The sequence below is a fragment of the Cricetulus griseus genome, chromosome 10 (genome assembly GCF_003668045.3).
Source record: "Cricetulus griseus strain 17A/GY chromosome 10, alternate assembly CriGri-PICRH-1.0, whole genome shotgun sequence".
Lineage (NCBI taxonomy): Eukaryota > Metazoa > Chordata > Mammalia > Rodentia > Cricetidae > Cricetulus > Cricetulus griseus.
The window spans coordinates 15,736,854-15,752,411 of record NC_048603.1 but is presented as its reverse complement, the minus strand read 5'-3'; the positions used below and the strand labels follow the sequence as shown (position 1 = coordinate 15,752,411).

At 40.6% G+C, this 15,558-nt stretch overlaps 1 protein-coding gene across 7 annotated transcripts in view; it reads left to right on the top strand.

Annotated features, from left to right (window-relative positions):
• The window catches only part of LOC100763509 (vacuolar protein sorting-associated protein 13B), a 437,125-nt gene that overhangs the window by 144,230 nt on the left and 277,337 nt on the right, over positions 1 to 15,558 (top strand). For 6 of the 7 annotated variants that reach the window (XM_027431500.2, XM_035449622.1, XM_027431502.2 and 3 more), the window contains 2 exons: positions 2,827 to 2,936; positions 6,307 to 6,451. In XM_027431500.2, the coding sequence (XP_027287301.1) occupies positions 2,827 to 2,936; positions 6,307 to 6,451 (255 nt within the window). Of the gene's footprint in view, positions 1 to 2,826; positions 2,937 to 3,808; positions 5,624 to 6,306; positions 6,452 to 15,558 lie in introns of those variants that run through there. The other variant, XM_027431505.2, reaches the window with a different exon arrangement.

The following is a 15,558-nucleotide window of genomic DNA, read 5'->3' as shown; positions in this document are numbered from 1 at the left end:
CAACGATGCTATTCCATAGAGTGCTGTGTAGTATAAAAACTGCAGTAGTTAGGCCACATTAAAGAAGAAGATGGAGTTTTATCTTAGGTATCATAACTAATTCACGTGGGAAATGAGTTTCAGGTTACTTTTTAACAAATCTGAAACTCAGATTTTTATTTGTTTGGTTTTTAAAGAATGAAATGAAGCAATGTTTTTTAAAAATGCTTTGTGTTCCAATGATAACAATTTTAGAGTTCTTGTACTTAAGATCAGCCATATTTTGAAAGATTAAAAGAAAAAATTTGCAGCTGGAATGGAGAGTACTGTCTCGTTAGTAGCAATCGTAGGAGGCTGTTCTTTGATGTGCACCATTATCTCTTATATGAGGGTTCAGGCTGTGATGTTAAATATCAATAAATACTTGAAGCAAGGATTTACTATTAATAAAAATGTTAATATGAAAATTTCTATAGTTATAAAAATGCATAGCGTCATCTCGTTTGTATTCTGTTACAATGATTTTGAAAGAGTAATTTGAGTCATCTATTGGTACACCGAAATTTAAAAACTTACAGATACTATAATGTGGATGACTCAACATTTATTTTAATTAATTTAGAACATTATTACAATAAAATATTTCTGAGCTAGACAGATGGATAAGTTTGTATTAAAAAGATTGCTACTTTATGATGGGGAATGTACTTCTGTGTATGTTTATCTTATTGATTGTTGAATAAAATACTGTTTGGCCAATGGCAGCAAGTTAGGCAGAACTAGGAGTCAAAGAGGATTCTGGGAAATGTAGTAGAGAAGTGGTGTTCCAGGCAGGAAGTGACACAGCAAGGAGACTCATATTTAAGAAAGGAGAAACAGGCAGTGTCCCTTTTCCCCTTCCTCCTCCAGCGGTGCCCTGTGAGCCACTGGCAAGAGAAGGTGCCAGTGAAAGGCATCCTCTATAAGATAATTCTTATAAAATATATAGGTTTATGATAATTAAGACTGAGCTAACAGATGAGAATCCTAGTCATTGGCCAAGCAGCTTTGAACCTAATACAAGTCTCTCTGTGCATTAATTGGGGCCCTAACTCAGGCGGGCAGCTGGCGTAGAGTGCACACGTGGCAGTGGGATTCGGCGGCTTTTGGCAGAAAGAATTACCGTAACAACTTTAACATGGGGTTGTGAGTTTGGATCCTTAGCACCTGTACAAGAAGACGCGTGCCGTGGCCCTTACACACAAACACAGTCCTGAGTAGGTGGAGACCAAACGATCCCTGGGACTTGATGTCCAGTTAGTCTAGCAGAATTGAAGTCCAGAGAATTGTTGTCTCAAAAATAAGGTGGGATATGATTGAGGAAGATACCCAGGGCAGCCTTTGGCCTCCACACACCTGGGCTCATGGTACCCATATTTGTGTAGACATTCGTGAACATGTGCACAGACCAAGCATCATACACAATTTTATTAGACTTCCTACATGAATCTATAAATCAAAACACATGCGTATGGCATTTTATTCTGTGCATTTGAAATTTTGCCCAGATATGGGAAATTGTATATATACATCAAGATTATATGCTGTTACTGTATTATTATAGTGTGAAATCATAAAATAGTGTGAATTAGATGCAAGGGATTGACTATTAACTTGGTAGTTTCTAAAACCCAGTTAGATTACGTCTTGAGCTGGTTGGCAAAAGTATCAGCAGGGAAGCACACGTATGAATTTTATCTCTCTGACATATGCGTGTGCGCACACTGGCGCGCGCACACGCAACCTAGCAATACATGTTCAGTCCACACTGTGTGACTTTGAATTCAAGACTAAGGGACACATGCCATTAATGTGGTACAGTGTGTGTGGGGGTGGGGGCGTGGGGAGGGAGGGGTTCCAACTCTTGACAATGTGCTGGGTTAGAAAAAATTGCAAATAAAAAGACTGATGATGTTAGAGGTTGTTGTTGACTTTATGTGGCCACATTCATAGCGTTCCTTTGTTACTGTTTCCCAAAGCACCCTTCGGCACCTCTGTCATCCCGGTTAACTGGCAACATTCTTACCTTCCTTGAGAAAGCCGAGTTCTCAGTGACCAAGACGAACCAGATAATGTGTAGTCTCTTAGTCAGCCAGAGAACCATGTTGGGAAGGCTGTGTGGTGGAGGATGCGTAGAACCGGGGCCTGGAGAAAGGCAATGCATTTCTACATACTCTAGTGTTTAGTCAGCATTACTGGATGTCTGATTACTGGACAGCAACAATGATGAGTTCTCTGTGCTTGTAAAACTCCTGAGTTCTCTGTGCTTGTAAAACTCCCCCGTGGCCCTGCTGCTTCCCGTCGTTCCCACCCGCTCACTCTTCATTCTTCCCTTTCTTACCTCTCACACAGAAGAGCGCCAGTTTGTATTGTTCCTGCTGTAAAAAGACAAAAGGGATCTGAATGACATTTGGAAATGACTGTTATTTGTGTATTTATTAGTAAAAGCAGCACTTGTTTCCCAGTGCTGGGTTTCTTGATCCTCAGTTGGGTTTCTGTCTAGTATAGTTTTCTTTTGGCCTAAGCCATTTCTCCCATAATTTCTGGTAGGGTTATCTCTTATTAGACAAATTGTGCCTGTCATTTGTTTTTTGTTCTGTCTTGTTTCTCTGGTGAGTACTTAGGAATAGGTCGTTGGTAACTATATCCTTTACAAAAAGCAGAGCTGTGCTTTTTCCTGAAGTGCTTGCATCATTTCACAGTGAGTGCAGGCTTGACATCCTCACTGTATTTATTACTTTCCTTCTCTCTTGCAGCTTGTCATTTCTGTACGTGGAATTGCAGTAATTCTCAAATCTTTTGTTTTAGGTGCTGTATTTCTCTGTAGTGTACAGGGACTAGCAGTTAACATTGACCCGGTACTGTACACATGGGTCATCTATCAACCACAGAAACGGACAAGTAGACACATGCAACAGGTGAGTGGTTCTGTACATTTTTATTTTAGCAAGTCCATCATTTCTTCTTTTGTGTGGAATTAGATGATTGCTGTTAATGACTCAGATTAGGTGATGCAGTTATGTCATGGACTTAGATGCTGCTGCTGGTAGTGACTGGGGTTAGATGCTGCTGCTGTTATTTATGTGTTAGAATTTCTTTAGGCCCCATTTTATGCCTTTCAAAGTTCTGTAATTTTATTTATAAGAAATTGTGTTCAACATAGTTTGACTGTTGGAAGTAACTTTCTACATACTTGCTTATAAAGCTGAAAGATTAGCAAGACCAATATGGTCCGTCCTAATTTATTGTCATGTACCTTTGGAATTATTTAATAAACGTGCTTTGAACTTTAACCCTGGCAATTTGATAGTTCGTACAAAAACTGACATGGTTCTGATATGTATTCACTTAAAAGAATGTGGATTACAAAGGAAGAATAGATCATTGTAGTTTCTGGAATCATTAAATGGAATGTGCTGTTAGGATATGTCAGTGTAACTCTGACAGACCTTTACTGTTCTCATTTTAAAGGAAGTGACGTCTCTGAGGATTCTGTCTGCACTAACTAGTGTTAGTAAATAGCAAATTTTTCTCCTTGTGGGGTCAGATGTATTTCCATACTGGATCGTGTTTATCCGTAAACGGGTGTAATTTCACAGTGTTCTACTGGAGACAATTTTGTTATTATTTTCTCTTAATAAACTAATGTTATTAATAGGAGACAAATGGATTCTATACTCATGTAAGATTAATCTGTGCAATCCAGGGCACATGTTGTTGTTGTTGTTTTTCTGTTGGGTTAACACCCTGTGTCCTCATCGTGCTGTGACCTGTTCTACCACATTCCTAGCTGCCTTACAGGTCCCGCACACATGCGCCATTCCTGAGAACCTTCTGCTTCCTTTGTCTCGTCTCAGTGTCTACACCATGTTCACCTGTCTTACTCTTTACAAGTATCTGCCTGACAGACACCAAGGTTAGAAAAATGTTATCACTAAAAGCACCCCTCCCTCTAGGACATTTGGTTCATTTGAGACTGTCAGAGAGTACGGAAAGGGCCGTTTTGGTCATGGCTGTGCCTGCGTCCAGTATTCAGTGAAGACAAGAGGAAATTTTCATAAGCAGATGGCCTGTGAGAAGAAGGGCTGTGTTACATTGTGCACCACGGGAGCAAGGCCCACAGAGAAGCTTGTTCCTTCCTGAATGTTTGGGCAGAGACAAAGAAGTGATTCTCATGGCAAAGAGGATTCTGGGCTAGAGTAAACTGTTCTAGGCACGAGCCAAAATTGGAACCCAGTTCTTAAAAGCTTTTGTCTGGGAGTCCTTGGTACTGGTAACTGCGACTCCATGCTGCAGGGCAGCGAGGAGCTGCGTGCAACTGTTATGAACATTTCTGGATCTGAGAACATTTGCTGCACTGTGGTCTTGGCACAGTTTCTAAAGGATTGTACCATGTCAAGTGTACTGAAGTTCAATCTGCCGAAGGATGGTTTTGTTCTTTGTTGTGGGGCATGCCTACTACTGTGACTTCTTTCAGTGTTACTATATTTCTTCCTTTCCTCTAGAATTTAGTCTGTTTTGTTAGTTTTAGAAACATATTCATTTTAATCCTTAATATGGTTATAATTCTCAGACTGTTTCATTTTCTCACAGGTGAGTAAATGATGGGCAGCGCTCGATGGGTCCATTAGGTCACTGGCCTAGAACGCCGTTCTCCTGCCTTAATGTCCCTAGTGCTGAGTCACAGGCATGTGCCACCATGCCTGCTTAAGTACTGAAAGAGTTAAATAGATGGTAAATGTAACTGACATAGTCTGAACTGTATTGTTATTATCAGGTCCAAATGTTTGTTTTTGCTTTCAGTTCTTCTCTCATTCTCAGGACAGATTCCATTTTTCTGTGTCCATGATCTGTGAAACTCTGTTGTTACTGTGAGAATCACACTACACCAGCCACACACACTGTCTTACACCAAACACCAAGCTTGCCACAGCTGTCATCCCTTGTTTCCCAGCTGGACGTTCCTCCTCAGCTGTGGTCAGTGCCTGGTGTTTGCTGATTCTTTTCCATGAGGTTCAGCATGGATCTTTGATTCTGTCCAGCTTGCACTGGACATCATTGTCAGGCTCCCACTGGACGTCTCTGTCAGACTCACACTGGACGTCACTGTCAGTCAGGCTCGCACTGGACGTCTCTGTCAGTCAGGCTCACATTGGACATCTCTGTCAGGCTCGCACTGGATGTCCCTGTCAGTCAGGCTTGCACTGGATGTCACTGTCAGTCAGGCTTGCACTGGATGTCACTGTCTGGCTTGCATTGGCCATCACTGTCCGGCTTGCATTGGCCAGTGCTGGCAGTGACCTCAGACTTAATGTCACTGAATAAAGGAGCAGCAGCTGCTTCATTGTCCAGCTCTGCACTCGTGGGTTCAGTGTAGATGCTCAATGCTTTCCAGCCCTCGCCTGCACTCTGTGGTGCTCCCTGCTCATCACTTCAGACCCAGTAGAATTCACAGACTTTCTTTCACGTAACCTGTAGTCATCCCCCACTCCCAATAACATCGGTTCCTAGCTGTCACATTCACATCAGCAATTTCAGAGTTGATATGATCCCCCGGTATTGTTTATATTTCTCATTGCAATCTATGCTAGGTTTTCACACAGAATTCTCAACCTTCATCTGAAAATACTATGTAGAAAATTTCAGAAATAAATCATTCAGAAGCCTTAATTAATGGTTTTTGCAGCATTGTTGTTACGTTCTTTTATTTTTGTTAACCTCTTATTAACATACAAATTAAACTACTGTATTATTGTGTTGCGTCTTTCAGTGTCCTTGAAAGACTGTTGGTTCCAGGAGCTGAAATGTGTGATGCTTGAGTTCCCTGCGTGCAATGACAGAGTGTTCCCACCCAACCTAATCCCATCCTGGCATACACTTCAGCATCAATAATGCCCAATTCAGCGAAAATGCTGTTGGAGTTGTTCCACAGTGTGGTATAGAATGAGGGACACGAGGAAAGACCCTGTAATTTCAGTATTGTTGCATTCTGTCCTGAATATGCCTGATCCACAGGTGACTGAGTTCATAGATCTGGAACTCACAGACAGACAGGACCAGCTCTGTCTGTCATGGAGGAGAGCCTCTAGTAGTGTCGTGAGGTGTTCCCTGAGTATAAACGGGGTTCCTTACACATGACATAGGGCATAGAGAGAATAGAGATACTGTGGTTTACAACAAAGCCCAGCCCCAGCTTATAAAATGCTGTCTTTTGTGGTTTCGTCTTTGACTTTCACTGCTTCACAGAGAGAGACAGTCATTTCATTTTCACCTTGTTTCTCTCCGTAGCCTGTGGTGTCAGTCCCTCTCGTCCCCTCAGTTAACAGAAGGAAAGACGAGGAGCTCTCTGCTGGAAGTGCCCCCTTGGCAAAGCAGCAGTCGTATCAAGCCTCAGAATATGCCAGCAGCCCTGTAAAAACAAAAACAGTCACAGGTAAGTGTCAAAAACAGAAGATTTGTTAGAATATCAATAAGTTGTACATGATTAGTGATTATTCTCTATATAATGTAATAAATAGTACATTGGCTATTTTCCCCTTGAAATTATTGGTGTGGACTGTAGTATTGTTGTTGTTTTGTCTTGGAGAGGGGTTCTGCCTTTAGTTCTCCCTAGCTTTGGAACTCCCATGTTTTGTAAGTGTACTTGAAGATTTATAGATGCTAAATGCCATGGGCATAGTGCACTGTTTGTGACTAAGGCATCCTCTCTCTCAGGTGCCTACGAGAGGCAAATAAATTTGATTTTTAAAGCTTTTAATTAGTTTACAGTGTTTCTTTTCTTTTTCCTTTAATTGAAATTAGATTTTTCTTACATAATAGATACTACTGTTTCCCCTCTCTCTACTCCTCCTATTAGGATCCATTCATTTTCTGTCTTTCATTAGAAAACAGGCTTCTTGCAATTGGGCACAACAAACACAAGGAAAAGAGTCTAAGAGAAGGCACCAGAAACAGACTCCCGTGCTTGCACACTCAGGAATCCCATAGAAACAGTAAACTGGAAGCATATATATATACATGTACGTACACACACACACATACACACACACACACACACACACACACACAGGACCTGTGTGTATGCAGACCCCTGCTAGCCCTGGGCATGCTGCTTTAGTCTCTATGACTTCCTGTGAGCTTTGCTTATGTTGGTTGAGAGGGCCTTGTTTTCTTAGTGTTGTCCATCCCCTCTGGATTTTCCACTCTTTCTGCTTCCTCTTCACAAGGTTCCTTGTGCCTTGTGTGGAGGCATTTGATGGAGATATGTTGTTTAGGGATAAGTGTTCCCAAGTCTGGCTGTGGGTCTCTGTGTTTGTTCCCATCTGCTGTAGGAGGAAGCTTCTCTGATGATGGCTGAGCAAGGCACTGGATATACGCATTATGAGTGTAGCAAAATGTCATTAGGAGTCATTTTATTGCTATGTTGTTGTTATTATTATTATCGTTATTGGAACAGTTGCTGGGCTATCTAGTCTCTGGTTCTTGCTCACCCAAGCAGTGTTGGGTATGGGTTCTCATTTTGAGGAGTTAGCCTTAACTCACATCAGATTTCTTTGAACATATACTACACGTATTAGTGTGTGCGATCATCATTTTTATTTATATTGCATAATAATGAATTTGGAAAGTTATTTATAATTTATGGTCATTTATGCATATCTGCCATTTTTAATTGCCTTGTATAATCGAGAAATTATCTCCCTGCCTCTTGTTTTTCTTCTTAATGACATTTTTTTTTTTTTCTGTTGTCAAGGCAAGGCTCAACTTCAAACCATTCTCTTGCTTCAGTCACCTGAACTACAGGTGCATCCACAACTGCAAGACTTATGCCTCCGTTCTTATTATAGTTGTTATTTCTGTATTCTTAGCCACAGATGCAATGCTGATCACAAGTTTGTCTCTAATGAAATTGTGTAGTAATTTAGTTGACAATGACCAAAGCATTGGCTTTTCATTTTCAACAAGAAGCAACCTGTGTCTTCTTTTTATTCTTGTGTAAGCAATGTTAACAGCAGGCTGCAGGGCATGTGCTAAAAGACTGGGAGCATGTCTACAGCCCCGCTACACTTGAGTAGCCTGAATACTGGTTTTTTTGAGCTAGCATAGAGCATGTGAGAATAATTTTATGAAGGTAGAAGCCCTTTACTTTTCACATACAGGAAGTTCTTCTGTGAAGACAAAAATATGGCATCTTCCCTTCTGGTTTTCTTTTTATTTTATTATTTCAGCATGTTATTCTAAAGTCTACAATTTCTTTAAATAATAAAGGAATCATTCCAGTCATAGGCAGTGCACTTTTTAAGAACAGTTCTAAATGGCAAGACTGCCAATTTCTGTTAATAATGTTGCTTCCATGGCATTAAGTTTTTGCCCATCTAATTTTAATAACTTGATTAAAAGCAAAATAAGTGACACCAGTCCAGTGCGTACCCTGAGCATCTCAAAGTGCTCAGGCCGTCCTCAATTTGCTTGAGTTTGCATTTGAACAGGTATGTTCCTAATTATAGTGTGGAATTAGTATTATGCATTGAAATGTACATTTTTGTGGATTTATGCATTTTATAAGTTACTTGCTTTAATCATGCAGTTTAGCTTCAAGTTCCATTCTTTTGTAATTAATTAGGTTTTCAATTTCATTGGAAAATATTAAAGAATTGAAGATAGGCACTAATGTGTAATGTGCAGTTGATTTTATTCTCTGAGATAAAATGTAGTTGAAAAATATTTTTGCCTTAGACTAGAAAAAGATTGTGTTTCAACAATTTTCTCTTGGGGTATAGACAGAGACCCAGTTCCTCTGTAGATTACAACGACAGTCCAAAGTTCCATTTCACCAACACCACTCTGGACCATCAGTGAGTTTGTTGGGCTCACAGGGCATGGCGGCCCTGAGATAGCTCCATGGAGGACGACTCCTGCATGGTTGCATAGATGGAACCCCAGTCCTGTTCTTCCCAGCCTAGATTCTCTGACTCATCCCTGAGGGCCCTTGTGGTCAGGGCAGAATTGCATCCAACTATTGAGAAGACTGGTTGGAAACTCCTTAGAGGAGAGTCCCATGACACTCCCAGCTGACCCTCCTAGGAAGGAATGCCAACAGCTAATCAGCCCAGCTGTAATGCTTCTTTGGAAGGCGAGTAGCAGAACTTAGGAGGATGGTGACTTCTTGGCTTGGAGATAGTGTGCTGTACAACAGATTCATAGTTACATAAATGATTTCTGACACAGCACATTTAATATTGGGGAAGTAGAAAACTCAATCTAAACTAGGCTTATCAATGTTATTTTCTCCACTTGTAAATTATAAGAAAATTATCGTTATTTCTGAGTCAAATATACCCCAGTGAGGCACTGATCTATGGGTATAATAGAATGATCTCAGGATACCTGTTTTTCAGTTTAATTAATAACATTTTGGAAAGTTCAGCTGAAACCAAGCTAAGGAATTTTTGTCTTCCAAATATAAGATGTATATTCCAGCCTTTTTTCTTTTTCAGTGCTAGATTAATTTTATCTCTAGGCTTCGTATTTGGATATGTCTTTTTTCCATGTCTCTCTTTTAAGGTTTTATTTTTATTATTTAATTATGTGTATAATTGTGTGGGGGATAATATAAGATAGACTCTTCTTTTTGGGCTGCCAGCTCACAAAAAATGACAGAGACTTATTACTAATTATGAAAACTCGGCCTTAACCTAAGCTTGTTTCTGACTAGCTCTTATAACTTAAATTAACCTATATTTTAAAATCTACATTCTTCCATGAGCTCATTACCTCATCTCCATTATGCCCATCCTGGTTGTTCTGTCTCTGGCTGGCGGCTCCTCCTCTCTTTTTCCCAGAGTTCTCTCTGTCCCCAGAAATCCCCCCTTAACCTCTTCCTGCCTCGCTAATGGTCATTCAGCTCTTCATTAGACCAATCCTAGTGACTCGCCTTCACACAGAGTAATGGAATAATTCCACCACAGGATGATATGTGCACATGGATATGGGTGTTCAGGCAGGCGTCCAGACCCCACCAGAGTTGGAGTTCCACGTAGTTACAAGCTACCCAGTGTGGGGGCTGGTGACAGAACTCAGGTCTTCAGTGAGAGCAGCACCTGCTGAGAACCCCTGGCATCTCTCTGGCACCACAGGAATCCCTTAAAGGGGTACATACACAGAGTGACAGTGTAGTTAAAGGCAGTTAATAAAATTTGTAAAGCCACTTAGCCAGAAACCAGTAAAATAAGTTGTAATTGTCTGAGACCAGATGAAGACCTGAAGGTTGCTTCTTTCTTCTTCTCAGATGTTCATTCTTCCTTCAGTACACTGATGGTCATTTGTAGCGCCAACTGTCTAGTCTCCCTGGGCAGTTCTCCTGGGTGTTCCTGTTTCTAAGTTTAGAGACTGCACTTACAAGTGGGCTGCATTGTCCACTGGACATTTCCCTCGGTTCCGGGGATTCACATTCTGGCTCATCCATCTGACCATCCATCCATCCATCCATCTGACCGTCCATCCATCCACCCATCCATCATCCGTTCGTCTGTCCATCCATCCATCCATCCATTCTTCTATTTGCATGTGTGCATGGGAAAGTGTAGGGCTTCTACAGTATGTGTGGTGGTCAGAGCATAACCTTGGAGAGTTGGTTTCTCCTGCTGTGTGTATTATATTATATTATCCCCAGAGACAAGACTCAAGTCTTCAGGGTTGGTGGCAATTTGCTTCTACCTACTCAGCTCTCTTACTGGCCTAATTTTGTTTTTAAAAGTATGTTTAAACAGACTCCCTTTTCTTTGCATTTACATATTATTTACTGGGAGGTGAGTGGTAGTGGCAAGTGTATTAGCCCTCCAGCCATCTTGGCAGCCTTGCGATTTAACACCTTTTTACTTGTGGCTTTCTGACCTAGGAATGGCTCTAATGTTCCTACATTTCATTAAATATCACCAAACTGCGTATCTTTCTCATATTTAGGTAACATATACATAGATGCTTCAATAATTTGCCCAATAGTTCTGTTTATAGTTTTTAGGTTTTATATACCTATTTTTAAATGAAACTATCTTTTAAGATATTATTATCTTGGTTTTTAGAGTTATTTAGAGTAAGCTGCTTGTGTGGGGTCTGATTTAGAAGATCCAGTGTTGGTCACTAATTTGAGTACAGTGAGTTAAAGTTCAGTGACTATACAGATGGGCAGCAAGAAACAACTAAGCAAACAATTCCTTAGGAGCCAGGGCCCAGAAGCACGGGAGACCTGTGAAGGGAAGCTGCTGTTCTTCTTCTGTGTGTGCCCCATTGGAACTGAAGACTGCCCACGCTGCAATTTATAGCCTAGGCTAACGTGACTTGCTAAGTAAAGCAGCGTATCCTACCCTGAATGGGAGCTAGAACAAAGCCCGGCCATTTCAGCCGGGCCTTCCCTAACTTAGGATGGTGCCTTTCTTTTTGGGTTTATTTGTTTTGTTTTCTCCACTGAGCTCTTGTTGCTTTGATCCAATATCAGTTCTAGATAGGTATGGAGAAGTTGGTTAAATCCTAAGCCCAAGGCTGGACTGAAGACCAACAGGCTGTGCCCCAAAGTCCCGAGAGCCTTTGGAACCCAGAGTTGCAGGGTTGGTGTCCATGTGGGGCGCATTGCTACAGGTTTCTCTACCATTGTCTCTGGTACATGGGAGTCATTACCTTTTCTGGATTCTAGTCCCAGTAAACAGTTGCAGAGACAAACAGCAGGAGATGAACAGCTCTCAAGCAGGGTTAGATTCTGGAATCCTCAGCCCTACAGCAGTCTGACAGCTGTAACATTGCAGTGGGTTAGCAGTATTCTAACACCATTTAACTCCTCCGTCAATGCTCCAGAGAAAGGGTGTCCTCTAATCTGTCTCAAGGGTGTTGCTCTTCTAGATACCACAGCCAAGGAAGATAAAAGAATCTGGTAGGGTCAAAGGCACATTTTGCGTGTCCCCTGGATCCAAGTTAATCTGGGAAGAGTATGGCTAGGTGAGGAAAGTGTCAGAGACCAGGAAAAAGCCAACAGCACCTCCACATTTGTGGGCTCAGGCCGAGTGAGGATGTGGGAAGTAGAAATGGGAAGTCTGAGAGCAGGATTAAATGGGAATACACAGGTGACGAGTTGCTTAGGAAAGACGGCTAGGACACAAGCCCAGGGACACACAGGCATCTGGAGATGTGTGAAGGCTGCATGATGAAAGGCTGGGCGGAGAAAGTGCATTGATCACATCCTGTCTGCTGGTCGATGAGCCATTGCTTTCCCGAGGAATAAACAGTTTGAAGTTAGAAAGTCTCCTCACAAGAGAAAGAAGCTGTCATCTAAAGGAAGAAGGGTGTTTATTGTTTGCCATACTAAGATGATCATAAGGAAAGCCAGAGCTTTTCTTGTGCACGCCATAGTAATAAAGACTGCACAGTTAGGCCATTAGTCTCTGCTCTCTGCAGTATACATGGCCCTGATAACCTTGAGCCCTCATGCCTAACGCTTTGTGACTAAAGAGAAATAGATCTTGTTTAGTGTCTACTGGAAGTGCCCGACTGGTCCTGGATCATGTGTCCATTCTTGCATATTTGTTAGGTACAGGAGATTAATTGTTGTGATTGGTCATCCCCCCCACCCCATCCCCGTTATCTCAGCCATGTATCTAGGTAGCCTGACATGAAAATGAAAGGACAGTAGAGACATGGCTCATGGGAAGAATGTCTGTGAGCGGTTACAGGTTGTTTCTGGTAATGTGTTGTTTTATAATTAGACGTAGCAGAGTTAAAGTAGGCAGATGGCATATCCTGCAGCCACACATTCTGTTCTGAGAATTGAATACTGTGGGTATTGTACACACGCCTATAGGGATTGAGTTATAATGTAGGTATTGTATAGGTATTGTACACAAGTCTATAGGGATTGAGTTATAACGTAGGTATTGTATAGGTATTGTATACACGTCTATAGGGATTGAGGTTATAATGTGGGTATTGTACACATGTCTGTAGGGATTGAGTTATAATGTGAGTATTGTACACATGTCTTTAGGGACTGAGGTTATAATCTAAATTAGGCTTGTTGTGCTTAAGCCAGACTAATGACTTTAGTCCCCCACGAAATGAAACCCAGGGTTTAAGCATGCCCTACAGCAGAGCTGTGTCTCCAGCCTGTAACTTTTTGAGATGGGTCTCGCTCTATAGTTCATCCTGGCCTAGAACTTGTGATCTTGCAGTCTTTGGCTCTGTCCTTCCTAGTGTTGCAGTCACAGGCCTCGAAACTCATTCTTACTGTTCTCTTTCTTTAGCCTAGAATTTATCTTACCAGGGGAAAGGAATTAGGATGTGTATAATTTTGACAGCTCAGCTCTTGTTTATTTCTCAGCTTTATCAGTTTCACTGTAATTTTTCCCCCAGAAATCCATTAGCTTGAACGTGATTTGAGATATAATGTCAGTTAACTATGAAGTTCTTTGAAGACACACTGTGGTGTTGATAAGTACATTGCAAGTGTCTCAGATATGGAGTTCTTTGGAATAAGTAGGTTATTCTGGTTTTTATATGAATTGGCAAGAATTCAGCAAAAATTCAAGGTTTTGTTTTTTTTTTGTTTTTTTGTTTTTTTTTTGTTTTTTTTTTTTTTTTTTTTTTTTTTTTTTTTTTTTTTGCAGTCCTTTTTACTCCCTCTTAGCAATCAGAACAGGATTATAGTTTCCAGATGAAATTCTGAATGTCACATAGTGATGACATATATTTTCCTGGTTGGCTCAGCAGGAGATGCAATTTTGCATGCCATGTCACGCTGACTAGCAGAACCCAAAGCCATTATTTCCCAAGGGGCTTTCAAGAGTGATAGCACAGAATGTAGTTTGTGTTGTAATGGAAATTCCCAGGCAGTATTGAAGTTTGTCACAAGTTGCTTAAAGCTTAAAATACCTTCTAGCCATTAGAAATTAAAAGGGAATTGTAAAGGTCATTTTCTCTTTCAATTATTTAAATGTATATTGCCAATGATCATTATAAATACAGATAAAAATAAGTAAGATGGTTGATAATCTGTAGATAAAAGATTAAAAACTGATTTTTGACACTAACCCTAATTCATCTCAAACTAATCGCATATTACAATTTACTTTGTCTATAAAACAGTATTAATGTTATTCCAAATAATATGCTATGTGCCCAACAAAGATGTGTGGAAGTTCTTCAAAGCCCCCCCTCCCAGTGACACACTTCCTCCAACAAGGCCACACCTCCTAACAGTGCCATCTCTTATGGGCCAAGGGTTCAGAGGCATGAGTCTGTAGTGGCCATTCCTATTCAGACCCCCAGACTCGGTGTCTTCAAAGACTGATTTATACACATTACGACATTTTAATTGAACAGTATTGTATAGGGGATGTAAATTTTTTTTTTTTTTTTTGGTGGGTCAGGAGCTGACAGCATGAATAAATCGATTTTTCTAACCACCTGGTAAGTATTGTATAGGAGATGTATAGGAGTGGAAGCATCAAGCTAAATTAGTTCCCAGTATACTGCTTTTTCCACAGCACATAAATAAGTATGGTGGCCAATAGGGATAGTACATTCATATGAACAATTAATTGTTATTTTGAACTAGTAAAATTGATGTCTCAGAATTACACTGCTCATTAATTAAATAAATGTTTAAAATTACACTGTGATAAATGTAACCTGGGTGCGTCTCCAGTAAGAAAAGGTAAACCGCTTTAAGAATCATTTGCACTTGATTAAATAAGACATCTTAGAGCAGTATTGGCCTGACAGGAAGTGAACCTACTAGGTGAGGGGATGCACTGTGGGAGCTTTGTGGAGTCTAGTGACTTGGGATAAGTTGATAACCTCATTGTGATTGGCCACCTGTCTAGTGACTAGATAATAACCTCCTGGTGATTGGTTGCCTTATGTAGCAGTCTCCATGGGTCTGGATAATAGCTCATTCCTTCTGGCCTTTATGGGTTTAATGACTGGCTATTTGTATGTGTAGAAAGTAGGTGCTACCGAGTTTTCAGTAATGACTATAGCTCTATATTAGCAGAGGTTTAAACAGAGTATTTATCCTGCCCACAAAAACATGCTGAATTGTGGCACTTGTTGTCTTACTTCCTGACAAAGCACAAGACACAAAAGTGAACTGTTGACTTTTAGAAAATGTGTTAGTTTGAAAACAGTAAATTCAAAATAGTGCACATTTGTATTTCTAATAGCCACATCGTTATTTAATGATAAATGTTACGTTTTTCTTACCTGCAGAGTGCTTTTAAGCTACAATCTGATTTTAAGGTCTCTCTGATTTTTAAAAATTTTATCAATTGATGACTTCATACATGAGTACTGTATCTTCATTCCTGTCCTACACCTGCCTCATGAGATCACGGTGTTGGAGAACACAGTCTGTACTCTAGTAAGCGTATAGCTGTCTTGGGAAGTGATTCCCATTTCTTTGTCAGGTGGTAGTACACTTGATAATCTTACCATGCTCTAAATGGACTTGTTCCAAGTTGTAAGAGTCATTACGTAGCAATAATATTTTTCAGTAAT